Source organism: Danio rerio, chromosome 5 (assembly GCF_052040795.2).
Source record: "Danio rerio strain M-AB ecotype USA chromosome 5, GRCz13ab, whole genome shotgun sequence".
In the NCBI taxonomy this organism is placed as follows: Eukaryota; Metazoa; Chordata; class Actinopteri; order Cypriniformes; family Danionidae; genus Danio; species Danio rerio.
The window spans coordinates 27260006-27287809 of NC_141025.1; the positions used below are offsets into that span (position 1 = coordinate 27260006).

Consider the following 27804-nt stretch of genomic DNA (forward strand, 5'->3'; position numbering starts at 1 on the left):
GAGAATTTGAACATTGTATAGGGGTTAAAGTGTTAATTGAGTAGTATTGACAAACTTAAAGCTATCACAAATGTAATCCAGTCCATATCAAAAGTTTATTTCATATATTAAAAGTTGGAGAGAAAAAAAATCTTAAATTAAACCTTTATAAGAAATGGTACAACTGTTTAATAATATTCACCCAATATTCACAAATTCAGAGACTTTTCAAACATTATTTTTCCTTTCTTATGAACTCCAGCATTCTAAATCGCAAGATAAAACTCATACACTCGTTTTGATAAACATTTACAGCAGAAGCAGATCACAGCTCTGTATTTTTTTGCTGGTCATAGTATCTGTGCAGCCAGGCCTTCAGCAGCGGCAAGTTCTTGTCCATCCAGCGAATGTTCTCTTCAATGTTCTCCACGGCCTGCTGAATGCACCTCAGTTCTGCTCCAGTCTCAGGCTGCAGCAAACTGAAGAAATTACGAACCTGACAAAGTACAGAAACACACTCCATGTAAAAAACATTTTTATTTTAGACTTATAAAATCTCCTACTTACTACAGTAATTTGTTTTTTAAAATATGCAAAAATACCAACCTCAGCCAGCATTTCTCTGGTCGAATACTGGTTGGTCACTCCTACTACCATGTGCGCTATAGAGTGTGAGCCGAGGTCAAACCTGTAAACAACATTTTGAAGTCATGAAAGGGCTCAGAAATATACCACAATTATGTGTCTAATGAAATGCGCATCTCACTTCTTAATCAGGGAGTCCCAGTTAGCTTGTAAAAAGTCCCATGCATGTTTGTATGCTTTGGGATTTCTACTGACTGAGGTCACCACATACGGCAGATCCTGAGTCTTGATCAGCTCTCCTTCCAAACTCTGCTCCATCATCCTGACACAAACAAAAGCATGACACTAGTTATGTATTCCTCTCATCTTGAAGACAATAGAGCCACCATTTTAGTACAGGGTAGTGCTCCTTACAATTAAACACAGGTGCAGTGGAGGACTGTGGCCATCCAGAGCCAGAGATATACCCATATATATGCATACATCTATTATCGGGAGTGTTCCCAGTCGTCAACATGCAAATATTTTTTTTGTAATTATGAAAATAATAATTTTTCATCATATTACCGCAAGGCTTGAAGCTTTCCCGTGGCTCTCAGCACACTTGTCACTGCTACCAAGGTGAAGGGTATGCAAACACGCGAAGGCAACGCAAGACTATACGCGAATGCTTGACGCAGAAGTATAAATCAGCCTTCATGGCGGATGGCTGCTTCTCAGTCAGGGCTGTCTATGCTAATGAGGGAGAGATCATCTATAATGGGTGTGGCTTTCCTTCTCTGATGACATGTACAAAAGGACAATGTCAATCAAAGTGTATCTGCAGACTGTTTTAATCAAGTGTCATTATAAAAATAGAATGAATTAATTTGAACCATTAGAGGCTGGATATATTTACACATTGTTGTCACACAACTGTTTAAACCCATAATAAAAGTTATTTTTACATGATAGACATAAGATAACTAACAGGTGCCGTGTTTTAGAGATGTTTAGACAACAAAATACCAATGTTTTACCCAGAAGAGGAATAACACTGAAAAAACATTTGCTACAGTCCCATTGTCAGTTTTTGTGAAACAAAAATGTTCAAAATGATGTGTGTCATACTTTAAAGAAATGTTCTTAAACCTTAACATTAAAAAATAAATATTAACATTTGAAACCCGTGCCTAACAAATATCCGAATGTCTCACCATTTGAGCTTGTGATCGAGTGGGCTGGTCATGAGCGCCTGCTTAATTCTGCTCTTCATCGAGACGTACATGGACTCCTTGTACTTCTCAAACAGGAAATCCCAGCCATCCTCAGTCCGGGCGCCAACAGAAAACACAGCCATAGTAACGTCATTAGGAAGACTAGAGAATGAAAAGATTAACTAATTAATTTCTCATTCATTTTCATCCGAAATTAATTGCTTTTGTTTGAACTTTTCAGTGTAGTGTGTTCATTGTTTAAAAAGGCGTTTGAGAAGATGAACCTCTGACCTCATGTTTCCATCCGAGTCCCTCCAGAGGTTGAAGAGCTGTGTGGCGTTGCTGACGCAGGGTGGATGTCCGCGCACACAGCCGAACAGCAGCAGGTAACTGCGCAGCATCCTCTCAGACACAGAGCCTTCATCTGTCCACAACTGCTGCTCGATCAGCTTCTGGAACAGCTGCAGGATGTAGCCCTGAGGAAAACTGCAAGCGTCAACAACATCTACAGCGCTGGGGCATTTTATACAATGGTCAAATTAAATTGCATAATAACAGGGATAATAAATTCTTGTAACGCACATCCTCAAGTTTCATGAAAATCTGTTAGACTCTTCTTAAAACTTTTTTTTTTTTTTAAATGGGGAGTGTTGTCTATGTACAAAAAGATGCAAACTAATAATTACTAAAAAGTGACAACATGATAATGTATATTGCTACAAAATACTTCTACTTCAAATACTGTTTTTAAGACCCCCCCCTCTTATGTTTTCAACACTAACAATGAGACGCCAAATAAACACCAGTTAATAATGTTCTAAGGCATTTTTGATTAAATAAAGGCAGACTAGGCATGAGCAGTAAAAGGCATCTGCCATAAACCTTTTAAAAATATACAACACTTTGTTTGAAAAAGATTCATTTTACAACTTCTTTATCCTAAAGTTAAACAGCTGAGCTTTACCAATATTGAACAGTCGATCTCTGGATCTGGCAGGAGAACTTTTAGCTTAGCTTAGCATAAATAATTTAATCTGATTAGACCAATAGCATCTCACTCAAAAAATTTAAAAACTAATTGACAAATTTCTGTAGTTACATCGTGTACTAAACCCGGTTTTACCGAAATTGCTATTTTCAAGCTGTAAATAAAGAAATTATCAAAACTTTTTTTTTTTTTTTTTTTTTTTTGAGCGAGATGCTTATGGTCTAATCCAATCATTTAAGCTAAGCTTAGCTAAAAGTGCTCCCACTACCGCCAGACCTAGAGATGACTAAATGTATTAAAAAGTGTGTTCCTTTAAAGCACAGGTGTCAATTCCAGTTCCTGGAGGGCTGGAGCTCTGCACAGTTTTGTTTCAACCCTAATTAAACACACCTGATCAAACTAATTAAGGTCTTTAGGCTTGTTTGAGACCTACAGGTAAGTGTGTTGAAGCAGGGTTGGAACCAAACTGTGCAGAGCTATGGTCCTCCAGAAACTGGATTTAACACCTGTGCTTTAAAGGGATAGTTCATCCAAAGCTGAAAATTATGTTACTTTCTCTGTTCTGTTGAACACAAAAGATGATCTATTTTGAAGAATCCTGTAACTACACTACCTGACAAAGGTCTTGTCGTTGATCTCAGTTTTAAGAGTAACTAATAATTACTTGACTTCTAGTTGATCATTTGGAAAAGTGGCAGAAGGTAGATGATTTCAATGAATCATCTGTTGAACATCTCAATCATCACAAATAGTACAGACTTATTGTAACTCACATGAACGCAAGATTCTCACAGAAATCAGTCAAGTTTGGTGATGAAAAAACATGATTTAGGGGTTACATTCAGTATTGGTAAATGTGAGAGACCTGCAGAGTGGATGGCAACATCATCAGCCTGAGTTATCAAGACATTTGTGCTGCCCATTATATTACAAACCACAGAAGTGGGGAAATTCTTCAGCTGGATAGCACTCCTCATAATTTAGCCTCCACATCAAAGTTGCTGAAAGCAAAAAAGGCCAAGGTGCTCCAGGATTGGCCAGCCCAGTCTGGAAACTTGAACATTATTGAGCATGTCTGGGGTAAGATGAAGGAGGAGGCATTGAAGATGAATCCAAAGAATCTTGATGAACTCTGGAAGTCCTGCAAGAAGGCTTTCTTTGCAATTCCAGATGATTTTATTAATAAATTATTTGAGTCATTGCAGAGATGTATGGATGCAGTCCACCAAGCTCATGGGAGTCATACACAATATTAATTCTTTTACCACTGCACCATGACTTTATATTCTAGACTGTACATTATTTCTGTTAAATGAAAATACTTTTGTCTAAGCAAAGTCAGACCACACTGTCCGTATTAAAAATCAAGGCTTGATCATATTTTATTTTGGTAAAATAAGCGTAATCTGCTTTTTATATAAGCCACTTCTGATACCAAATGATCAACTAGAAGTCAAGTTATTATTTGTTGTTCCTAAAACCAGGACTTTTGTCAGGTAGTGTATTGACTTTGATGGTATTTTTTTTCCAGCTATTGATGGTTACCGGTTTTCAACTTTCTTCAAAATATCTTCGTTTTGTGTAAATAAACTCATAAAAGGTTGGAACTACTTGAGGGTGAGTACATTTTCATTTTTGGGTGAACTATGGGTTACTTTGACACCACAGAGACTTTGCTACACAACTTTTACATTTCAGAAGCAAATTCAAACCAAAACTAAGCTGATCGAATGATGAAGCCTCAAGAATCATGGATTCCCAATCACTGACCTTCATCTGGTTCTCCAGCTCCACCATGTCTCTCTTCTCCATCAGTTTGTAGAGAGGCACAAGCTCATTGAAGCCCTGAGTCACTGGCATTATCTCTGTTTCTTTGCTTAAATACAAGGTCAGATCCAAAGCCTTATCCAGAGGAAGTTTGCCAACACTGTCCACAACACAAAAAGGAAGTGTGGACTGATTACTTTCCATTCTCTTTGTATGAGCTACATTGTGTTTTATCTGCTTGTTAGATTTCTGAAACATTGTATTTTGTGTCCAATGAGAGTGGACATGTGGATGCCTGAGGACTGACCTGACCAGCTGGAAGGCGTTGTTGATCAGACTGGCACGGTCGTTGCTGCTGAGCGCAGTGTGATTGTGTTTGAGCAGCGTAATGAGGTCATCCCAGCCTGAGCCCTCATAGTGCACAATGTAATATCCACTCATGTCCACATTAAACTTGATCCAGTCCACCTCCTCCGGCAGATACAGCACATCTGTGATCACAGTGTACAACAGATCTGTTAGAACTCGGTGCTACACTGAGAGAATTTTCAGCCGCACTGACATTTCCACTGTGCTGTTATTAAAAAAGTTTCTTTATTGGTATTGACGGTTCTGTGAAAAAAAATTAATATTCATACAATCTTTATATTCCCCAAAGACTCTTTGTAGTGGAAAATTATTAAAATATGAAAATATCATTTTGAACGAAATGTTGTTCTTCTAACAGAAATTAAATTCTTCTAAAACCCCAAATTGTTTTCCTATGGCAATCATGTGAAAAAGTTGTCCTCAGGAATCTTTATTCTTGAGTAAAAAATCATTTTGGTTTCCCCAAGAAAACATTTTCTTCTTTGATTTCTTCTTTTTTAATTAGTGTGAAGCATTTTTGTTAGCGTTTTTTACTGTAGTAACATTTTGTGTAGGCAGCACAAGGGCGCAGTGGATAGCATGATCGCCTCACAGCAAGAAGGTTGCTGGTTCGAGCCCCGGCTAGGTCATTTGGCATTTCTGTGTGGAGTTTTCATGTTCTCCCCCTGTTAGAGTGGGTTTCCTCCGGGTGCTTCGGTTTCCCCCACAGTCTAAAGATGTGGTATAGATGAAATTAATAAGCTTAATTGTCCGTATGTTTGTGAAAGAGTGTGTGTGGGTGTTTCCCAGTGATGGGTTGCAGCTGGAAGGGCATCCACTGCGTAAAACATAAGCTGGATAAGTTGACAGTTCATTCCGCTATGGCGACCACTGATTAATAAAGGGACTAAAGGCCGGCTCACACTGCAATTTTTTTTATAATCCTGAACGACTGTAGCATGTCAGACTGCACAAACATGGCTTCCATGTCACACTGTAAGATCTCAGCTGTCATAAAGTCAGAACGACAACAAAGATGCACAAAACACCAAAGAAAACACCCCTGGAGTTTTCATCCATCCCTGACACTTTCACTATCCCACGTTCTAAAATGATTCCTCACAGCAAACATAAACAATCTGTAGCGGCAATTTTCCACACGGTGAGTCTCAATAATAAAATCAGGAAGAAGAAAAAGTTTCCCCGCGGTCAGCGGTCATTTGAATTGTTGTATGGATTGCTTCAATTAGTTCTTGGATATACGCTTATGACAGCTGTTGTTACACGGCAGGAAAGTGTCTGAAATCAGAACTTCAAAAGAAAAATCTCATCTCAACTGACACGAAGCAGCTGTCAGTGAACATGTCAAACCAACGATCAAAGATCACAGATTTCAGCCTAGGATTTTAAGAATCTTTTGGGAATCGTTTAAGAATCTTTTTTCCCAAATTGGTTTCAGATGATAATATCGTGGCTGAAATCTCACAGTGTGAGCAGGGCTTTTGCCGAAAAAAAAAGAATAAATTGAATGAAAATTTTATGTAAAATACAAGTGCTGCGGCTGTTTAAGGTTCTTTATAGGACCACAGACTGCAATAAAGCACATATCATCATTACAAAACAAAGCTATTTTAACAAATACCTGTTTTGGTCTTTAGCAGAAAGCGGTGCACTGTTGTTGAGTCACTGGTAATATAAGTCAATGGCACCTGCCACAGGAAGCTATAACCAGCAAAATAACAACAATTAAATATATAAAAAAGGAAAATTAAGAGTGAAAATTACAAAGAAAAAAAAAACAGTAAAAAGTTGTAAGTACATTTTCCGCAACAAGGTAATTGTAAGTCATTTTTAGGAGCTTACAACTTGTAGTGACATTAGAGATAGTGACTGGTGATGCCATGCGGGCATGATGGACAAGTGTTTGTGAGAGATTTTACCTTGTAAATTATTTATTTATGGCCACTTACAAAGATATAAGTTTAAAACGTTGTGTGTGGAAAAAAAGTCAAAACTTGTGAGTGATTAAGATTGAAGTATTTGAGAATCATTATTCACTGCTGTCCTACAGTTTTAATATTTTCACCACACATCTTATTTCAACCAGAGATGCATCTTAACTGTGAGTGCATTTTTATCAATATAAACCTTAAGTTTATATTTAAGGCTTAAAACAAAGTAAAAACCTGGATGTTTGTGATAGGTCGTCACTCTTGAGGTAACGTTCTTGACTCAGCCTGACTTCCCGCCCTTTGACAGCTATGGTAATGAGAGGAAAGCCCTCCTGCAATGTCCACGTCTCCATCATAGCCTTAACATCCAGCTCATCCTCAGAGTGCCATTTCTAAAAGATATAGGATCACAGAAATGCATCATTACACCATTGAAAAAACACAGTAGAGTTTTAAGATTATTGATGTAACAGTAACTTACAGAAGCTCCAGTGTTTGAGGCTGAATGCCGACAGGACTCATCACCCTTCAGTCGGCCCTCATCCAGACCATCGGAATCACAAACCTACATCAGGTATTCAAACCTGTTAACACTCACTACACACAGATTTCATCATAAATTGTATGACATTTTGATCCTGTACTCTCAGGTGGATCTCCTGGCAGTTGGCAGGAAATGGAAATTTTAATAGACTTTTCTCCATATTTTAAAGCATGTCTAAGTTAAATGGCTTCTCAAACAAGATTGAATGTAGGTTCGCACTTGATTTTTTTTCTCAGATTGTACAAGAAGCACTGCATTAAATGACATTTTTCTCCGCCACGTCTTTGTAATATGAGCATTTATTTTACCCCAGTAAATCCAATGGAGCTTCTGTGCTAACCTGCCAATTCTGACGGACGCGTGTGAATAAACGGCTTTTTGTCTTGTTTTACACTTGAGCAACTAAATGAACGCCAAAGTTTATTTATTGAATGTATTTTAATTACATTACAACATTGATGCTGTAAAAGGAACCGTAAAAACTGGGAAAAAATTCACAAGAACAGGTCACCGGAAGTTTATCAGTATGGGAAAACACTAGTTTGGCATATACCTTTTTTATATTGTCGTCTACTGATATCTAGCCAATAAACTAGACCCTGTTTACACTAACATGTTTTAGCTTTAAAACAGCATTTTAGAATGAAAATGATTAGTGTCCACATTAGCTTTTCACCCAGCATTTAGGAGAAAACCCCAATCAGATAGACAAATGTCTGCAGCGCCGCCCCAGATGTCTCCGTTTTACCCCATCAACACTGAGACGGAGCAGCAGCGTTTTTAGAATGAAAACGGCCTCTCCAACGATCTGTTTTCGGGACTCAAAAACTCTGGCGTAGTGTGGACGGATAGAGTAAACGTAGCAAAACTTGTGCGTTTTAGAACTAAAACGTAGTAGCGTAAACGGGGCCTAGATAATCTGAAGACGACAGCAGAAAGTCAGGACAGCAGAGAAGATTAAAGGTGCCTCCTGCACACCCTACAAGATCTCTACATCTCCCAAGTGTGGAAAAGGGCTCAGAAAATCAGAGTACCCCTCACACCCAGCTCACTTTCTCATTGAATTTTTGTCAGCACAACAGAGCACTAAGCACCAAAACAGTCAGACACATGAACAGTTTTTTTTCCAAGACCATTTCCCATGTGAAACAACTTTAATTATCTGATATGAACATTGCACTCAACACAGGAAATTAATTAGTTTTCTTTTTAAAAATGCTATCGTTATTTATTCATGTCTTATGTTTGCACTGTGTGTACTTTTTGTACACTTTGTACAGGAAGCTTTAACCTATAACTGAGACAAATTCCTTGTGTGAGCAAGCACTAAATCTGATTATAAGAAATACTGTAATAGTTAAAAAAATTTTTTTTTATTGACAATATAGTAGGAATGTATGAAACACGAGTAACTTTCCAAGTCATTTACAAAACAAGCATTTTTTTGTGTATTGGTCAATGTAGCAAACTAGCTTGACCAAGTTGAACTGCATGCAAAATCTAAAGCAAAATCCTCAATTGCACGAATGAAAATGTCTAAGATTTCAAGATTAAATCAACAGTAGGAGTGTGCAATCTGTACTCACATTGGTCAGACTTTCCCACAGGTTACTATTGACTGTGTTCTGGTAGCTGTAGTGTTTTAGATACTTCACAATGCCCAACTTAAATATCTTTGGGGTCAGAAACTCTCTCAGCATGTTCAGAATACAAGCCCCCTGAAATGACAGTCACATTTTATTACAAGTTTTACTAGCAAGAAAAATGTGATTCAGTCAAAGTTTCATTATGCACCTTGTCATAGGAAACATCATCGAACATTTCCTGTATCTGAGCAGGGTTCTCCACTGGTGTGGACACTGGATGAGAAGAGCTTAAAGAGTCTACTTCCATGGCCTCGAAACACTTTCCTAGGAAATAATCCTCCTGTGGCACGAAAAAGATTGAAGTTTCATAGTAACATATTTGAATCCAGCACATGCTCAGGGCTTTTAAGACTGGAGTGTCAATTTAAAACTGAAAAATCAAAAGCTAAAATGTCTTCTGGTGTTTTTCATAAACTTACAACTTGCAGTTCAGGATTGGTGATGTTAACAGACACAAACTCCATGAACTTGGCAAAACCTTCGTTCAGCCACAGATCATTCCACCACTGCATGGTCACCAGATTACCAAACCACTGACAAGAACAAACATAAAAAGCATTTACTTATTAGTCACAGCAATACATATCAATCATAATCTAAAGAATGCAGATCTTTAATTTCATTAGTTCACCTGATGGGCCAGTTCATGAGCGATGATCATTGTGATTCCAAGCTTGTCAGAAGCAGAAGACTTGTGCGGGTCAAAAAGAAGGGCAGATTCCCGATAAGTGGTCAGACCCCAGTTCTCCATCGCTCCAGACTGAAAGTCTGGGATGGCGGCGAGATCTACAAAGCAGATTATATAAACACTGAATTCCTCCTTTGCATGTTTAATGGTTGGTTTTTCTGAAAATGAAAATAATGTCAGCATTCTGTAATGCCGAGTTCAGACTGCATGATTTTCAAACTAGTCGTGTCACAGATGTTTTCACACTGCATGACTATCTGGGATAGCGTTTCGTCGCTGCTTTGTTTACAATGCAAGATGGTTCGGCGACATGGACATTCACATTGCATGGCTTTACTATAGGGAGAATCGCAGACAACTTCGTCCAAACTACGTCTCACAGCCAAAAACATGTAGTATATCTTTTGTTATTAACTACATAATGAGAAAGAAGCCTTTAATGGGGTAGAACATGTACATGTTTGCTCACCTGGGTTTAAAGGGAATTAGCCATTTCTCCTCAACTTAAGTTGATAATAAACTAATTCCTTTCTGTATGAAACGTCAAACAGACACGGTTGCTCTTGAGTTGAGTCCTGTCAAACCTCCACTAGTTTTTCCTCCATTTCGTGGGTCCAAATAAACCGAAAAAGAGCGCTTTTAACTTCTCCCCCAGCCTCCCGCTGGCCTGCAGCAGGTATACACACACGCACACACAAGTGAAAGCTGCTCTCTCATTGGCAGTAGGCGATGGCTGATGTTATTTTCAGTCAAAACTCAATTCACACGGCATGATTTGAATCGCCGACAGCTCCAGATATTTAGCACGCCAAACATCTCACAGGCATCGGCGACTCATCTGCGATTCTCTCAGATCGCGTCTTTGATCGTTCATACTGTGTGATTGTCACTCACGTGCACGAGCAGCGATTTGCCTGTGATTTCAGGCATTTGTCGGCGATTTCTCAAAACCTGTCGGCGAGCCAAAATCGGGGCTAAAATCACGCAGTCTGAACTAGGCATAAGACTTGTATTAATCTTTGGAACATAAATTAATTAATGAAATATGATTTCATTCTTTTCATTGACAAATTGTTTACTAAAACATTTTAAAACTTTTAGAATGAAAAGAAATTATTTCCCTTTTATTTCCATATAAAGTTTGATCCGTGTGCATAAAACTCAACTACACTTGCTTAATGCACATAAACAAACCTCAAACGAAACCAAATTTGAAAGGTGTTAATGAATGTTTATATGTGAATAAAATTAACACTTTATGCATAAAGAAGTTCTGTTTCTTTAGAAGACTTTAAGATTAAACTTCTTGATTTAAATGGATTCAGTTTATAATCATTTTAAGAGCACGTTAAAATGTTAGAAGTACTAATGAAAGGACAAAGAGTTCTTGTTTGTGCTACACAAATGAATGAATGTAATATGGGCTTGGAACAACATGATTGTGAGTAAAGTAGACATAAAAGTCTAATATAAAAAGTAGACAACGTAAAGTATGTCCATGTGCAACTAACCCTGTTTGGGAAGAGGGTAAGGTATGTCAAAGTAGTCATCATAGAAGTCAAGCAACTTCACTGCAGCATCCAGAGCAAACTCGGCCTGGTCAATCTTCTCTGGCACAGCATACACTGAAATCTGAATTCACATCAAATAAGTGATATAGGCACCACAAATATGTTTGCAGTACAAGCAGGGCTTTATAATTAACTAAGTGATTAAAATAATTTGAGATGGATCAGTTTCTAACCTGGACTCCATGCTGACTTGTCTTGCTGATAGAGAGAAAGTCAGAGACAATGTAGGCCACCAGGTATGTGCTCATTTTTACGCTCACATCAAACTGATCCTCAAACAGGCCGTTTTTCAGCTCCAATGTTCTCAGCTGGATAGAAAAGAATAGGCTTAACAGAAGAATCCAAGTCTTCCCATGGCAGATTAATAGTTTATATCACACTATGATTTATTCAGGCTTTAGATAGAAAAGAGTTGAACTGATCAATAGTGATTCTATGGATATTACAGCACCTTAGGCATATTTGAGAGGGCAATGTGTTTTGCTTCTCTGCGAATCTGCACTGAAAAGTTTGCTTTGAAGGCAGGTTCATCAAAACAGGGAAAGGCGGCACGGGCACTGGTCGCCTCAAACTGTGTGGAAGCCACAACCCTGAAGAACAAGAAAATACAGATATCAGTTTATATAAAATGCAGCCGCTTCAGAATCATTTGGAGAGATGCTGGCTAAATCATAACTGAGGTTTCTCACCTGACATCTCCTTTACTGGTGCGGTATGTGCTTTTGTAAAATCCATGAAAGCTCTCAGAGAGGTTGGCAGCAAAATGCAGTTCTACTGAGTATACATGGCCTCTCTTTAACAGTGCTTTATCAGATACAAGTGCAATCTGCTGGAAGTATGGGTACTCTAGCACCTTTAGGGGCTGCTGCTGAGCTATATTTGCATCTAACAGTCTTGCACTTGAGATTTGAAGATTCTTGCTGTGCAATATGACAGTCTTGGTGTCTTGAAGCACCTCAATTTGAATCTGTACTGATCCAGTAAAATCTAAAGTTGTGAGGTTAGGATGGATAAGGAGATTGTAATGAAGGGGAGATATCGTGTCTGGAAGTCTCATTTTGTTCCATGGGAATGGCTCTCCACTGCTTGAAATGGGAAATGAAGTGGGCTCTGGAGTGACCGCAGCCCAAAGGTGAATAGGCAGAACTATGAGGTTCAATAGCACAGGAAGGCGAGTCATGGTTGCCATGTAGCCTACTGCTTAGCAGCTCTGTGAAAGTGACAAAAAGAGAGCATTTAAACTCTGAAGTACAATACAAGATAATGAGTTAAAAATAAGGATAAACACATTTCTCTTTATGACTTATGTTTACTCCTTGTTCTAAAACTAAAATAAAAGAAGCGTCAAACACAATGACACTGATTCAACCAGAAGTCTTATTTCCGTGAATTGGTTCCTTTCAAATATATTTTCGTTACCACGTAATCATAAACCGTCCCAAACTTCCCAAAATATATGTTTTTGGTCGATTATGTTTTATTAATCATGTTTATCTGTTACATTTTAAATATCTGCTGTCATTCAAAAAGTCTAACTTAAAATAGCTGCAGACTCTTCTCAGAAATATAAATACCTGTTTGTTTCGTCGGCACGTTACTATAAGTTAATATAAACGCGTGTTCTTGTATCACTCGATTACAGTTCATTCGAAATGCTGTAGTAAATGCTAAACGCTATGAGCTCAACCTTATGTTAAGTATTACCAGTCAAAAACTCGGCTTGTTTAAGACGGCGAACACGTTAGCCATTATCATTTGGAACGAGACATTATATCGTTTGATCAAATTCGTCGTAACTTGTTCTATATTAGGAAACGGAGAGGTCTGTGTGATAAACACTGCGCGTGCCGTGCAATACGGAAAACCTAACGTCACCTGCTCTGAATTGTCACGTGTACGAGGCACAATTCAGATGTATCTTTATATTTCATAATACTTACGATTATGAACTACGACTTTGAATTAATGTCCTCGATCTGTTCAGAAAACGAGGCCAGTTATGATGCAGCTGAGCACGAATGTGAAAGTGAAAATATAATTCTTTAAGATTTGCATGATGGGAAGTCTGGGAAGTTTTTTTTTTAATTAAAGGCGCTATGCCAGCTGGGTAATTCGTATTAAACGAGGCAATTTAACAGGGCAATGAAAAAATATATGCAGTAAATCAGTATGTGAGGTTGCATATGAGCTGGTAGGTGACATACACAAAGGCGCATGTTGCCAGATCCTCTCAGTTTGAGCGAAAGACACCGAAAACCGAAAATAGACACATTTTGATGTAAGTAAATAAGTTATTAACATTCAAAGTATTTGATAAAAACAAATTTCCCATAAGTTATTGAGAAAATGATATCCCTTATACATTTTGGATACGTTATTATTCATAGAAAATATATTTTCTATAACAGAAAAAAAAATAATAAAAACAATAATAAGACCTGAACATCCATAGAAAGTTCTGAGTATTGTTTATTTCTGTATCGGTTTGACTTTTTCATGCTAGTCATGAATTGTGTGTCTATGTGTTTAGAAACTCTTCATGCATTCACAATAAATGGTATTAAAATTTACATATACAGCTTAAGTGTGGCAGGAGTTAAAGTCCAACCTGACATTTCACTAAAATCATTAATGTGTAAACTTTATGGTTTAGGTAAATCCTTCTTATCAGGTTGGAATTTTGGATGAGCAGTCAGAATGACAAAACACTTACCTACATGCATATGGTCATAACATTTCATTCACACCCTCCTCTCGCCACGGGCATTAATAGAGGAGGATAGAGCTGGTTGAACACATTAACAGCTCTGACATCTTAACATTATGCTTAAGGAGGTGCTATTGGGTGTTCTTGGAGGAGCAGCAGCTCTTACTGTAGGAATTCTACTGGGACACTTCGCCATTGAAAAGGGCAGTTCAGCACCAGAGTGGGTCCGGGATGCATCTCAAGATGTGGATGAAAGTATCATTAAGAAATTCCTTGCAGAACTGGACACCAATGAAATTAAAGAGAACCTCAGGTGAAGTATTAATACTGAGGCACATGACAGAATGATTAAATGAGCTTTGCAAGACCATTTCAGTAAATGGCGAACATTTCTATGTGATCTGTTTGTGGCTGTTTAGTTTCCAGCTGAATTGAAAATTTACTTTTGTCTTTTGTGCAAAGGGAGCTGACTAAGGTTCCCCACATGGCCACCACCCCTGGAGATGAAGCAACTGTTGCGTTTATGCTGAAAAGGTGGCAAGACCCCAAAACAGGCTTGGACAGTGCATGGAGGGAGGACTACAAGGTGTATCTGTCATTTCCAAACAAGGATAACCCTAACAAAGTCTCTGTTGGTAAGAAATTGGTTAGAGTGGTGCAGTGGGTAGTGCTGTCTCCTCACAGCAAGAAGGTCGCTGGTTCAAGCCTCGGCTGGGTCAGTTGGCATTTCTGTGTGGAGTTTACATGTTCTCCCTGCGTTCGCGTGGGTTTCCTCTGGGGGCTCTGGTTGGGCTAAATTGTCCGTAGTGTATGTGTGTGAATGAGTGTATATGGATGTATCCCAGAGATGGGTTGAAGCTGGAAGGGCATCCACTGCGTAAAACATGTGCTGAATAAGTTTGCGGTTTATTCCGCTGTGGCGACCCCAGATTAATAAAGGGACTAAGCTAAAAACAAAATGAATGAATAAATGAATCAATGATGGATGATGGAATTTAAATGACATATTATCCCAGAAATATGTTAAATGATGCATTAATATATTTTTTTTATTTAGTTGATCCAGAAAACCAGGTCCTATTTACAGCAAGAGAGAGAGAGAAAGCTTACAAACCTGAGCAGCAGGATCCAGAGGTGGTCCAGCCTTTCGCAGCTTATTCACCTGCAGGAAATGTCAAGGTGCCCATCAGACATCTCTTTAAAAGATCATGAATTCTTACATATTATTCTTCAAAAATGACTAACTTACAAATAAAAGCCATATATTTTATTAGTAAAGAAGTGTAATACAGTGTACACAGGTCAAAATTGTTGGGACAGTACATTTTGATAGTAAGTTAAAACAGGGAAGCCAATTATCTTCTTTTTACCATCACAGTTAATTTAAAAATATAAAACTGCACATTGGTAACAAGAAATGTTTTTGAGCAGCAAATCAAATTCCTGATGACATAAAGATGCTGGAAATGTATTATAAGTAACATTTTAAAATATATTATAATAGAAAACATATATTAGCAATGTGTGACCCTGTAGCACAAAACCATGTTCCTCCTTAACTTGCACAGGTATATTTTTCACAATAGCCAAAAAAACATTGCATGGGTCAAATCGAGTATCGATTTAACTTAAATGTTCCTTCAATTAAGTACAGATCATGTTCCATAAAGATTTTCCTCACTAAATGTCCTATTTTTGATTAGTAACATGCATTGCTGAGCACTTAATTTAGATAACCTTAAATGTGATAAACGTTTAACCTCAGATTCCAGATTTCCAATAGTTGTATCTCAGAAAAATCATAACCATAACCAATAGTCCTAATGAAAACTTGAAAAATGTACAATGTTGATTGGTTATGTGCTTCAAGGACACATATTATCACCTCTTAATTTTCCACAGTACCATAGTATATTAAATATTTACATTATTTACACAATTACATAAATCTTTTTAATATTGGATTATTAATTCCTTTCTTTGTCTATAATAGCACAGTTTCCCCATATTATTATTTTCTAAAGACACCTTCGTATCATGTCAGAAAGTCACAAGATGAAGATGATCGCTTTTACTGCACTTGACGGTCTTAGAAAACAAGTGAAAACATTGTGTAAGTGATGACCTTTGGGGCTATTAAGCCACTTCAAGTCCCTGTAGTAAAGTCATCCACAGAAACCTATTTGTTTCTTCTCTCACCAATGTTCCACTACTGACAGTTCAGACAAAGGTTTATAGTTAGGATTCCTTGCTATCACTAACTTCAAGCAGATAATCAAAAGCTGATAAGGTTTATGCAATTGTCAACAATATTTATCTGAATCAAACTGTGATGCGATCCGATACACTGACCATCTGTGTTTTATATGCAGGGAAAACTTGTTTATGCAAACCAAGGTAAAATGAGTGACTACGAACTGTTAAACAGAACGCTGGATCTGAGAGGAACCATCGCCATCACCAGATATGGAGGAGAAGGAAGATCTAAAAAAGTGAGAATACACCAGTCAAAAACATTCAAGACATTCATCAGGCAAATGACAATTCATTTGATAACTGTTTTAAAGACTGCTAGTGGTTATTCAGCCCAGTGTTGTGTAAGCTACTTCAAAAAAGTAACACCACTAATATCATATAGTAATACCTTTTAACTGCCTGCTCTACCAAATGGTTGACCATTTTTAAATAATGGTTTTACACAGTATTTTTGGTTTACAAGCAAGCAAACAAAAATGTAACAAACATAATCCTGTTGCACTTCACTTGATTTTGGTTTTATTGTAAAAACAAATCAAGAAAACATGTTTAATGAGAATCTGAAATATTTTATGGCAATATTTTAAGATGATTTAGTATTCAAAAATGTTTTATTTTGTATAAATATGTAGATTTTTTTTTTAAAAATAAATTGGTCTTACACCTCATATTTTCACATTTTTCATAGTTTATGTGTAGTAATTCCGGTACTTTTACCATGAACCCACATATCAACCATTTGGTGTAGGTTTATATTTTAGATATTTAAAGGATGTGTGGGGAAAAAAAACAAACGCATGTTTTAACTAGCGACTTTAGTAGTTAAGAAATGCAGTCCAAACATGTTTTTCTTAGTGGGGCAGTTAAAGGGTTAAAACTGTATTTAAGTTACTTTTCTAATTACTTAGTCTGAAAAGTAATTTAATTACTTGATTCAATACATGCTTAAAATTACTATAATTTTTAATGCATAGATCAGGGGTGCTCAAACTCGGTCCTGGAGGGCCGGTGTCCAGCAGAGTTTGGCTCCAACCTCAATTGGACATACCTGAACCACCTAAACAAGTTAATGCTAGTCATACTAGAAATGTCTTCAAAGGTGTGTTTAAGGAAGTTGGAGCTAAACTCCCTCCCTCCAGGACCAAGTTTGGACACTCTTGGCACAGATAATAGAAATTAATCTCTTTTAATTATTTTAATTTAAAAGAGTCAAACAGGGCCTTTAGCTTTATATAAAAAAAACACCATCAAAACTTTTTATAGCAATGACTCCATATTTCATGAATACAAAATCCATTATTTCTTAAACGTGCATTCATCTTGATGAATGAACAATCTCTGATGAATGTACCATCTTGATGAATAACCTTTTTTAAAGTTAGCAAAAAAAAAACTTTTTTTTTAGAAAATAGAATTTTTTTAAAATTCTACTAAATAAAATTGTAAACAAAAAAACAAACAAAAACTATTTACTCTGCTTTTCTGACTTTTATCTGACAAATTTACCTGAAAATAAAACTATATATTCAGCAAAAAAGTAATTCAGCAACAGTAAGTGGTTACTTTCTAACTAATTACACACAACATTGATTAGGCCTTTTTTGGTATTACAAAACTACTGCTGGAACTACTGTTGAAAATATGATCATTTAAAAAAAAAATTGCAGATGAATTTTCTTTTTAAATATCAAATGAATGGGAGGAGAGCATTTGTGTCAAAGACAAAAAGTCATTTCCAAGCATTAAAACAAATAAAGTGTAATTCAATATTTTAAATTTATAGTTATTTTTTTATGAAGTCCAAATTATTCTCCCCTATCAGAATTTTTTTTCTTTTTAAAATATTTCCCAAATGATGTTTAACAGAGCAAGTATGTCAGCATGTCAGAATATATTTGTTTCTACTGCAGTAGAATTACAAAATGTTGTTTTATTACAATAACTTGCCTATTTACACTAACCTGCCTTGTTAACCTAATTAAGCCTTTAAATGTCACAAAATTATTAGCCCCTTTAAGCTATATATTTTTTCAATTGTCTACAAAACAAACTATTAATACACAATGATATGTCTAATTACCCTATCCCGCCTTGATAACCATTTAGTTAAGCCTTCCAATGTCACTCTAAGCTGTATAGAAGTGTCTTAAAAATATCTAGTAAAATATTATGTACTGTCATCATGACAAAGATAAAATAAATTAGTTATTAGAAATCAGTTACTAAAACTATCATGATTAGAAATGTGTTGAAAAAATCTGCTCTCTGTTAAACAGAAATTAGGGAAAAAATAAACAGGTTATTTTTAACTAGTTTAGTTTGCTTGACTTTTAATATATTGAATACATGAGCACATGTTTTACTCTCCTGTGTGGTGTGATTATAACAGGCTATAAATGGAGCCATGTTTGGAGTTATTGGGGTTCTTGTCTATACTGAGCCGTACGACATTAATGACGGCCTGGTGTCAGAAAGTGAAACCTATCCTCACTCCTGGTACCTTCCTCCTTCTGGTGTTGAGCGAGGCTCATACAACATTGACTTTGGAGACTTGTTAACACCTTACCTAGCTGCAAAAGGTAACCAGAGCTTTTTAATGAATTGATTTGTTTTAAAATGTATTGCATTAAAGCACATATGTTATAAAAAATATTATAGTAAATAAATAACTAAATGGTCTCTCTTGTAGAGGATACTTACAGAAGACCAAAAGAAGAAATAACAGGCATCCCACCAATTCCAACACAGCCGATAGGGTTTGAGGATGCTCAAAGATTAATCTGGTAAGTGTTTCTTTCTTTTCATCTCTCATGTTTTTGAATGTTTTCTTCTCATTCTGATTGAATTATTCACAACAGTGAGCTTGATGGGGAAGATGCACCTGCAGGATGGCAAGGCGCATTTGACTGCACATATAAACTCGGCGGACCAGGATTCAAAGCCACGTCTTCCTTCACCAACAGGTAAACACATCTTACAATGTTCTAACAAATATAGTTATGTATTGGATGACTTTATTGTTAGTTATAATGGTAATAATGTTTTGTTCTGTCCTTTAGCACTGTGCATTTGGACACTTATAACATTGAGAAAATAGAAAACTCAGCTAATGTTATGGGAGTGATCCGAGGCAGTGTAGAGCCAGGTAGGTTATGTTTGTTAGAAAGCTATTGAGCAAAATACCTGTGCTGATTTTGCACAGTTCCTTGAAATTACTTAGACACTCTAGTCTTAAATAAATGCCTTAAATGTTTCTCGAACACCAAATGGACATGATGATTTGAAGGATTATGTTACAGTGAATGCCAGACACATTTCTGTTGACAATTTTCAGGAATGAATAGCATTTTAAATATATGAAAATTATAGTTCATTTGAACAATATTTTACATTATTACTGATTTGTTTTTTTAATCGCATTAACATAACCTTAGTGAAGAATTTTGTATTTGATTTTTTGGCAAAAACATTACCAAATACATTTCATATTTCAAATATTTTTTGGATGTTTGTTGTTCAGACAGGTATGTGATTTATGGAAACCACAGGGACAGTTGGGTGCACGGAGCCATTGACCCCAGCAGTGGCACAGCAGTGATGCTGGAGATCACCAGAGTGCTGGGAAAGATGGTGAAGGAAGGTGAGGCCGCTTAAGACATCCAAAGAAAAAATCTATTTCACCATCATCAATCATCAAATTAATGCTAAGACACAAAGGTATAATAAAATAAACTTTGGAATTAGAATTAAAACGGTTTGCAGTTTCATCATAAACCGAGGAACACTTTAGAGTTATGTTAATATATTAAGTGTTTGTTTATTTAAAATCCACTTTAAACACAGTCACTGTGGATTGGTCAGTTTGCTTGGTAGCTCTCTTTGTGTGGTGGTGTACTTGTGATGCGGTGCACTTTTCTCGAATGTTTACCTTTGAAAACATCTGAAAACATATCTGAAATGTACAACAAAACGTACCCTAAAGGCTCCTGTTTACTTCAAACAAACTGATGTCAAACGTCATTCCGAACAGAACCAAGCTGAAACAAAGCTCTTTTGATTCATTTCAGCAATTCGGATCAGTTCACAAAAGCAAATTTCATTTCAAAGTTCATTTGGGCTTCTGAACACCTTTAAGCTGCCATTGGTTAAAAGCGATTGTGTAATCGGTGGGTGTGTTCTGTAACTCCGCCTTCTTTGACATGCAATCTCCTCCACCTGATTCGTTTGCCCACTCACTCGCAGAGAAATTTTAAAGACGAGGAGGGGGTCTCACACCAGATGAAAAGCCCATTATCAATTTTTATGAGTTTGCACACACTGGCAGTGCCATTCGGTGTCTGTCCACAATAATTAGAAGACAATGTATAGATGTGTTGCACTGCGGTGGCATTTCTCATGGAGTGTCACTTCTGTTTGCCAAAGGTAAAACATTGTTGTGTTAAGGCACAGGTGTCAAACTCAGTTCCAAAAGGGCCGCAGCTCTGCACAGTTTAGTTCCAACCCCAATTAAACACACCTGATCAAACTAATTGAGTCCTTCAGGCTTTTTTGAAACCTACAGGTAAGTGTGTTGAAGCAGGGTTGGAACTAAACTGTGCAGGGCTTCGACCCTCCAGGAATTGAGTTTGACACCCCTGTGTTAAGGAGTACATACAAGCAGCATGACACATTTACAACCCCGCCTGCTGCATCACCAGGCTGTCACAAACAGCATTCTATCACTAATAATTTTTGAACTTCTATTTGACCTCAAACTAAGAACGAATAAAAACTTAGTTTGAAGTATATTAGGCCTTGCATGACGCATTTCAGAAGCTAAAATACAAACAGCGGCCTCTAGTGGATTTGTCATCTGAAACATGCAGACAAACATACATGGAGCAACTCCATTTTTTTACATTTACATTTTTATTTTTTTTTACATTTGTTCTACATTACAAATGCAGGCTGAGGCATTTCCAATGAGCCTGGGCTGACTTTGAGACAGGACAGCTTGTTTTAGCTCTTTCAGAATCAGCGCTTTGTTTTGGGAGTCAGCAACTCAATTTAGTTTTATGTTTGAAACTATTTACGTTTACAAAAAGCTCTACTTTATATGGCCAAAGAAATTAAATCTGCAATTGCAATAAAGAGGAAAGATTTAGCAATGCTTATAGTGTGATGAAGCAAAAAAAAAAAAAAAAAAAAGAATCCAACACTAATTCTCTACCTGAAAGGGAAATGGCGACCTCGGCGGTCCATTATCTTTGGCAGTTGGGGAGCTGAAGAATTTGGCCTTATCGGATCTGCAGAATACACAGAGGTTTGTTAATAATCACACCAACTGAAGTGCTACAAATTGGAATTAGAGTTAAGAAAAGATTGTACTGTATATGTGTTGAAAGTGTTCTTCATTTGCAGGAGTACTTCAGTAAGCTGAGTGAGCGCACTGTGGCCTACATCAACGTGGACATCTCAGTGTTTGGTATGACTCTTTTCGTCAGATTATAACTTTGATCCTGATGTGTTCGCACTGCTGAAATGTTCTTTGTCCACAACAGCTAATGCCACTCTCAGAGCCTCAGCTTCTCCAGCAGCACAGAGTGTGCTTTTTACCGCCTCCAAACAGGTGAGGAACAAACCCCCAATCTGTTCTCTTAGCTGAAATGTGATTTTAACATCCTTCATGAGGCTTTGACCAGTCCTGTGCTTTCAGGTTGATGCTCCCGGGACAACCATGTCAGTCTATGACAACTGGATACGGTATTACAACAGAACCAGTCCAAATTATGGGATTATACCTAAGTATGCTCTTAATTTTATTCAGTACCACCTCATAGTTCAGCTTTTAATACACCAGTTAACCACAGGTCATTTTATACTGTTAATTCACATTGTATTGAATTAATATTTGAACAATATTAATATTATTAATATTATATATTAATATAATATTAATATTAATATATATTGTCACGTTATAATTAAAAGGTTCGCTGACATTTTTGTCAAAATTGAGGTTTTGACATATTCTTATTAAATGACAACATATTTACATTATGTGATGTGTTTTATAATTTGTTTACATTTTAAGACTTTTTATTTAAAAAACAAATATTACACACATTGTTTGCAATAGAAAGCAAAAACTTTGAAGCTCAATATCTCAAAATCACTCAGAATGCAGATTAAACCTTATAATTCCAAGGTGATGATATATATATATTATATTATTATTCACAATTATTTGTCCCCCCTTAAACTTTTACTTTATTTTTTAATATTTTTCAAATTTTTATGTCTGAAAATATTTTTTCTTCTGGAGAAAATCTAATTAGTTTTATTTTGGCTAAAATAAAAGCAGTTTTTTTTAAAAGCAAAATTTATTAGCCCTTTTAAGCTACATGTTTTTTCAATAGTCTACAAAACAGACCGTCATTATCCAAAAAACTAATTACCCTAACCTGCCTAGTTAACCTAATAAATCTTTAAATATCACTTTAAGCTTTACAGAAGTGTCTTGAAAAATATCTAGTTAAATATTCATCAGAGCAAAGTTAAAATAAATCACTTATTAGAAGTGAAGTTTATTTATAAACTAATTTTGTGAGGATCACATGCTTATGATTGCTAGCGCTGGCCCTGCTTTATCCAATTTATCATTCACCAATCAGACGACTCCTTAGCCTCTAGAAATGCTCTAGGTTTCATACCACAGTCTTCTTCGCTTTGAAGAATCCCCCTTTCACCACTACTTCTCCTCCTTTCCTAGATGGGTGGCACGGTGGCCCAGTAGTTAGCACTGTTGCCTCACAGCAAGAACATCTTTGGTTCTGGTCATAACCAAACTAGCCAACGTTTTCGTGCAGAGTTTGTACATTCTCCCTGTGCTTGTGTGGGTATCCCCCGAGTCTCCCGGTTTCCTCCCACCGTCCAAAAACATGCAACTTAGGTTAATTGACTAATCCAAATCAGCACCATAGACATACACTTAGTAAGTAGTTATCTCTTAAGAGCAATCACTATCTCTTTATTATACAGCAGGGGAGTTCTTGAGTTCTACCTGAGCTCAAACTGCACTCTCGCCTTGCAACATGAGGGAGCCCCAGGCTCGAGGATCTTTTGAGCTCTCTCCCGGGACAGCATGCCAAACAAGCTTTATAATCAATCATCAGCTAAGTGTGAAATTTGGGGAAAAAAATAAACAGGGGGGCTAATAATTCTGACTTTAACTGTATGTTTATTTTTACCCCTACACAGTAAAAGATATCCATAATTTAACAGATTTCGATATTTTGTGATTGTTGGTGTTTTCCATTTATTTAGGCTCAATGCTTAATTATGCTTATGCTTATTAATTAATGCATTATTGGATATTGATCTTTCCTCCAACAACGTTTGCTTTTGAAAAGGTGACTTTTATTGACATTTCTAATAGTTTGAACGGAAGTGATGTATTGTCTGGGTTGGTGTTGTAAATTAGGATACAAAAAAAAAAAAAAAAGATAATAAACTGCCAGCACTTTTTCAGTTATTTTAAGGAGTTCATTCAATTCATATAATTTTTTTATACAATCGATTGTTTCAAATGACTTAAAATTCAATAAAAGTCAGTCCATTAAACTGCAGAGTTTTCAATATCAAGGGCTGACAGAGCTGAGATATAAAGGTTCAGTCCCATAATGCAACTCATAATCGTAAAAAAAAGAAAACATCCGTGAATTAAAAAATATGAAAACTGTTATTAAACAGATATTTTTACAATGTAATATGATCGCTAAGCATCTAGCCATAATCTTTCACTCTGCATTATGGCAATGCAATGTGTGTTAAAAAGGCACAAAAGTTCAGATCTATCCCCACTTCTAAATTATGATTTAAATTTTCTTCATTTTCCTTCGACTTAGTTCCTTTATTCATCAGGGGTTGCCACAGCGGAATGAACCACCAACTTATCCAGCATATGTTTTAATGCAGCGGATGCCCTTTCAGCTGTAAACCATTACTGCGAAACACCCATGCACTCTCAGGTTGACACACAAAGACATACAAAATGGCCAATTTAGTTCATCCAGTTCACCTGTACCACATGTCTTTGGACTGTGGTGGAAACTGGAGCATCCGGAGGAAACCCACATGAATACAGGACGTTCTTTGGCAACAGTGCTACCGTGTCGCCATGAGTATCGCCATGATTTGAACAATTACATTTTTAAGTTATTTTAATAATATATGAATTATTTTACCAGGGATTAAAAGCAATGTTTAGAATGATGATAAACTGGGTTGTTTAAACACAAAGGAAAAGCTCTAGTGTGATTAAAGCACCATAATAATAAAAGTAATATTTCTGAAACTCTTCAATGTGTTTGCAGTGTGGGCTTCTTGACAGGAGCTGGAAGTGATTACGCTGCTTTTATACACTACCTTGGAATAACGTCTATGGATATCTCCTATTATTATGACCAGGTATGTCGTCAGCGTGATGCCGTCAAGTATATTGAATTTGAATTATTGATGGATTATTGAATGGGATAGCCCCTTGGGATGAATCATCTCATTTTCGAGGTGGTCCCTAAAAAGTTCACAAATCAAACAGAGAAAAAAAGCTGAGTAATAATAACAAGATTCTCATTGCAGAGCAAAACAAGAGCACGCATCTACCCAGCCTACCACACGGCTTATGACACTTTTGACTATGCATCTACATACATTGATCCAGGTGAACTGAATACAGAGGCTCTCAAATGAGACATTCAATTAGTACTATTATAATACTTATAAATATTATAATAAAGTAGCTAGTTTTAAGATGCTCTTTTTAAGATGACATTTTTAGATTCTTAATCATTCTAATGTTTATAATTTATTATTTTTCTATGTTGAATCCTTGTATTTTATTGCATGTTTGATTATAAATAAAATGTATTTTTTTAAATATTATTACTATTATAATCCATTATGAAAGCAATGATCAGAAGTGTAGTAACCATTTTTGTGGCTGTGATTACTGTTTGTAAACTGGTTTTACTACAAATTTGATGGTTAAATTATTCTTAGTGTAACAATTTGGGATTACAGTTTTTGAATACATTTTGTTTGTTTTATTTGTAATAAAACCATTATTAATTTTCATAAGGGACATAAGTTTAAAGGATATTTATTATCAGCCTGTTGCATTTTAAAATTTGCATTATGCAGGTTTCACCAGTCATCAGGCAGTCGCGAGGACAGCAGGGAATGTGCTGCTGCGATTGGCTGACAGTCTCCTGCTGCCCTTTAACTGCAGCGACTATGCAGAAAGTCTGGAGCAGTACCTCACGCAGGCGGTCACAGCCTTTGAGGCCAAACTTGCGGCTAAAGCAATCTCTATGGGTAAGCTAACAAGATTAGTTTTGGCCGAGGAAATGTCTTGCTTTTTCCTAAAAGCAATTGATAGACGTATTTGACATAGTCACAATGAGAATATTTCTCCCCATTCCAGAATCCTTGAAGAAAGCTGTGGAGTTTTTCCGTGACACTGCAACTAAATTGGATCGTTTGATCAGGGATTCAGATCTTGTAAAAGAAACGTAAGTTAACCCTGTGAAGACTGACATATAAAAGATTTTTCAATGACCAAAATTCACAAGATTCACATATGGCAAGCGAACCGCGGTAACTGGGCAAACGAAACAAGTCTAGGTGTGAAAGCACCCTAAAAGTCTCATAGCACATTAAACTGACAAGACTTTAAAGCACAAACATATGTCGTTAAGGAGTAATTGAGGTGCCAGCTGAAAAGGTTCTGCCCACGTCTAAAAAGAGGGCGGGGAACAACAGCTCATTTAAATTTAAAGAGACATATGTGTGTTTTTGCTTAACTAAAGCAGGTACATTTAAAATATACTATAATAAATTATATCTATTTTTTTAACAGAAACCTAACTGACACATTATTTCTTGTAAAAAGAGTGAAATATGATACTTCTAAAGCTTTTATAGGATTTTTTTGTGAAGTACCCCAATTGATGACTTTTATAGCTCATATATTATGAAAATGGTGAAGTAGTCGCACTTATTTGACAATTTTTTACTAAAGAGGCCAACAATTATTTTAATAACTACAGTGTGCTTTTAAATGCATGATCAAATCTCTGTAGCGTTAATTCTGAGCAGCAAAACATTTAATGCAGAGTAAGGTAATGATGATTAAAAAAGATGCCAATACTACTATCTTAAAAGCCACCATATTTAATACATTTAACATAATTTTTTAAAAAGAAAAATCACGTAATCAAGTTATCTTACACACACAGACACACTAAAAGACCTTTTACTTGTTTAAAAAAAGACAGAAGCTATGCACTAGATTTTTGATCATGCGAATAATATTTAGAGACTTTAGACATTTGTTTCTCTTGGTTATATAGTGTTAAATCAATACAAAATAACTCGCTCTGAAGTCAAGAGTGCATAACAGATGGCATAAACATAAGTTCTGTCTTCACAACAGGCCCCTGAAGGCTCGTCGCATTAATGACCAGCTCATGCTGTTGGACAGGGCTTTCCTTGACCCGTTAGCATTCCCTGACAAATACGCTTTCAGGTATGAAGCAGCATCATTAAAACATTTTTCTCCTAACGATTGGCCCTTTATGAACATTAATCACTACCCTCTATTTGTTCATGCTGTTGTCACACCTGTTCACCGTCACCTCTACGCTCCCTGGCATCACGCAGGCATGTGATTTGGGCATCGAGGTCATCAAGTGTGGCCACTTTCCCCGGCCTGGCAGATGCAGTGGAGAAGGCAGAGAGCAGTGGGCTAAAGGAAGACTGGGATCAGGCTCATAAACAATTATCTATCGTCACACAAGCCATTGCAGGAGCTGCACACACACTGGATGATGTGATTTAACGTACACTGAACAATAGACTTTATAAGAGCACTCTCCTTTTTTTTTTTTTTTTTTTTTTGTAAATAGGCTAATTTTACAAGTCTCTTAAAGTTAAAACAGTGGTATCCAAACTCGATCCTGAAGGGCTGGTGTCCTCAGATTTTAGCTCCAACTTGTCTCAACACACCTGCAAGGATGTTTCTAGAAAGCCTAGTAAGAGCTTGATTAGCTAGCCCAGGTGTGTCTGATTAGGGTTGGAACTAAAGCACACTGCACTTTTCTCTCCATAGACTTCCATTCATACGCACGTGAATGCTTCAGACCAGAAACGTAAGGTTGTGCGGAAAGTTTTGTAGTTCGCTGCTTTGGAAAGTTCAAGCTTGATGAACTCTGACCTGCGAAATGATTGTGTGAGACCAATCAAGGATTAAAACATGACCTCTCTGGACTGAAATTTAAAACATGAATCAATCGCAAAGTTTTTTAATGTCCAATCATCTTTTTTAATCCCACCCCCTTTCAAAGCGCCGTGACTGCGGCATTCATTTTGCAGGCCACCGGACACCTCTGAGTTAAACATTTGGGATTTACATTTTTGGAATCTATTCAAGCAATCTCTGGATCTAGCAGGAGCACTTAGCTTAGCTTAGAATAAATCATTGAATCGGATTAGACCATTAGCATTAAAAAAAAATAATAATTTTGATCATTATCATAT

At 36.6% G+C, this 27804-nt stretch overlaps 2 protein-coding genes across 7 annotated transcripts; one reads left to right on the plus strand and one right to left on the minus strand.

Moving 5' to 3' along the window:
* Positions 1-76: 76 nt before the first annotated feature.
* erap1b (endoplasmic reticulum aminopeptidase 1b) lies at positions 77-13319 on the minus strand. Of its 5 annotated transcripts, none has more exons than XM_087251423.1 (19): positions 13205-13319; positions 11954-12474; positions 11716-11854; positions 11438-11572; positions 11205-11325; positions 9637-9791; positions 9425-9538; positions 9154-9285; positions 8946-9077; positions 7297-7380; positions 7050-7207; positions 6506-6585; positions 4823-5006; positions 4519-4675; positions 2052-2236; positions 1761-1922; positions 746-886; positions 586-667; positions 77-475 (listed from the first exon to the last, which is right to left on the minus strand). In XM_087251423.1, the coding sequence occupies exons 2-19, from the start codon at positions 12451-12453 to the stop codon at positions 305-307; spliced, it is 2832 nt and encodes a 943-aa protein (XP_087107549.1). In that variant the 5' UTR covers positions 12454-12474; positions 13205-13319; the 3' UTR covers positions 77-304.
* naaladl1 (N-acetylated alpha-linked acidic dipeptidase like 1) lies at positions 12903-27662 on the plus strand. Of its 2 annotated transcripts, NM_001098190.1 has the most exon segments (19): positions 14004-14284; positions 14434-14606; positions 15029-15150; positions 16344-16463; positions 18617-18806; positions 18917-19010; positions 19086-19190; positions 19287-19372; positions 19748-19867; positions 21444-21529; positions 21628-21691; positions 21768-21835; positions 21923-22011; positions 24582-24675; positions 24847-24928; positions 25408-25581; positions 25691-25778; positions 26702-26794; positions 26929-27662. In NM_001098190.1, coding segments are annotated over 19 exon segments (2223 nt in total). In that variant the 5' UTR covers positions 14004-14087; the 3' UTR covers positions 27107-27662.
* The last annotated feature ends 142 nt before the right edge of the window (positions 27663-27804 follow it).

What these genes read in the sequence shown, in the direction of transcription:
- erap1b (XM_087251423.1), bottom strand. Translation starts at nt 12,453, where the DNA reads ATGGCAACCATGACTCGCCTTCCTGTGCTATTGAACCTCATAGTTCTG. An exon ending in AGCTGGAGAACCAGATGAAG is followed by an intron (nt 2,237 to 4,518) that starts GTCAGTGATTGG and finishes AGTTTTCCTCAG; the next exon opens with GGCTACATCCTGCAGCTGTT. An exon ending in CTCGATCACAAGCTCAAATG is followed by an intron (nt 887 to 1,760) that starts GTGAGACATTCG and finishes TGTTTGTGTCAG; the next exon opens with GATGATGGAGCAGAGTTTGG.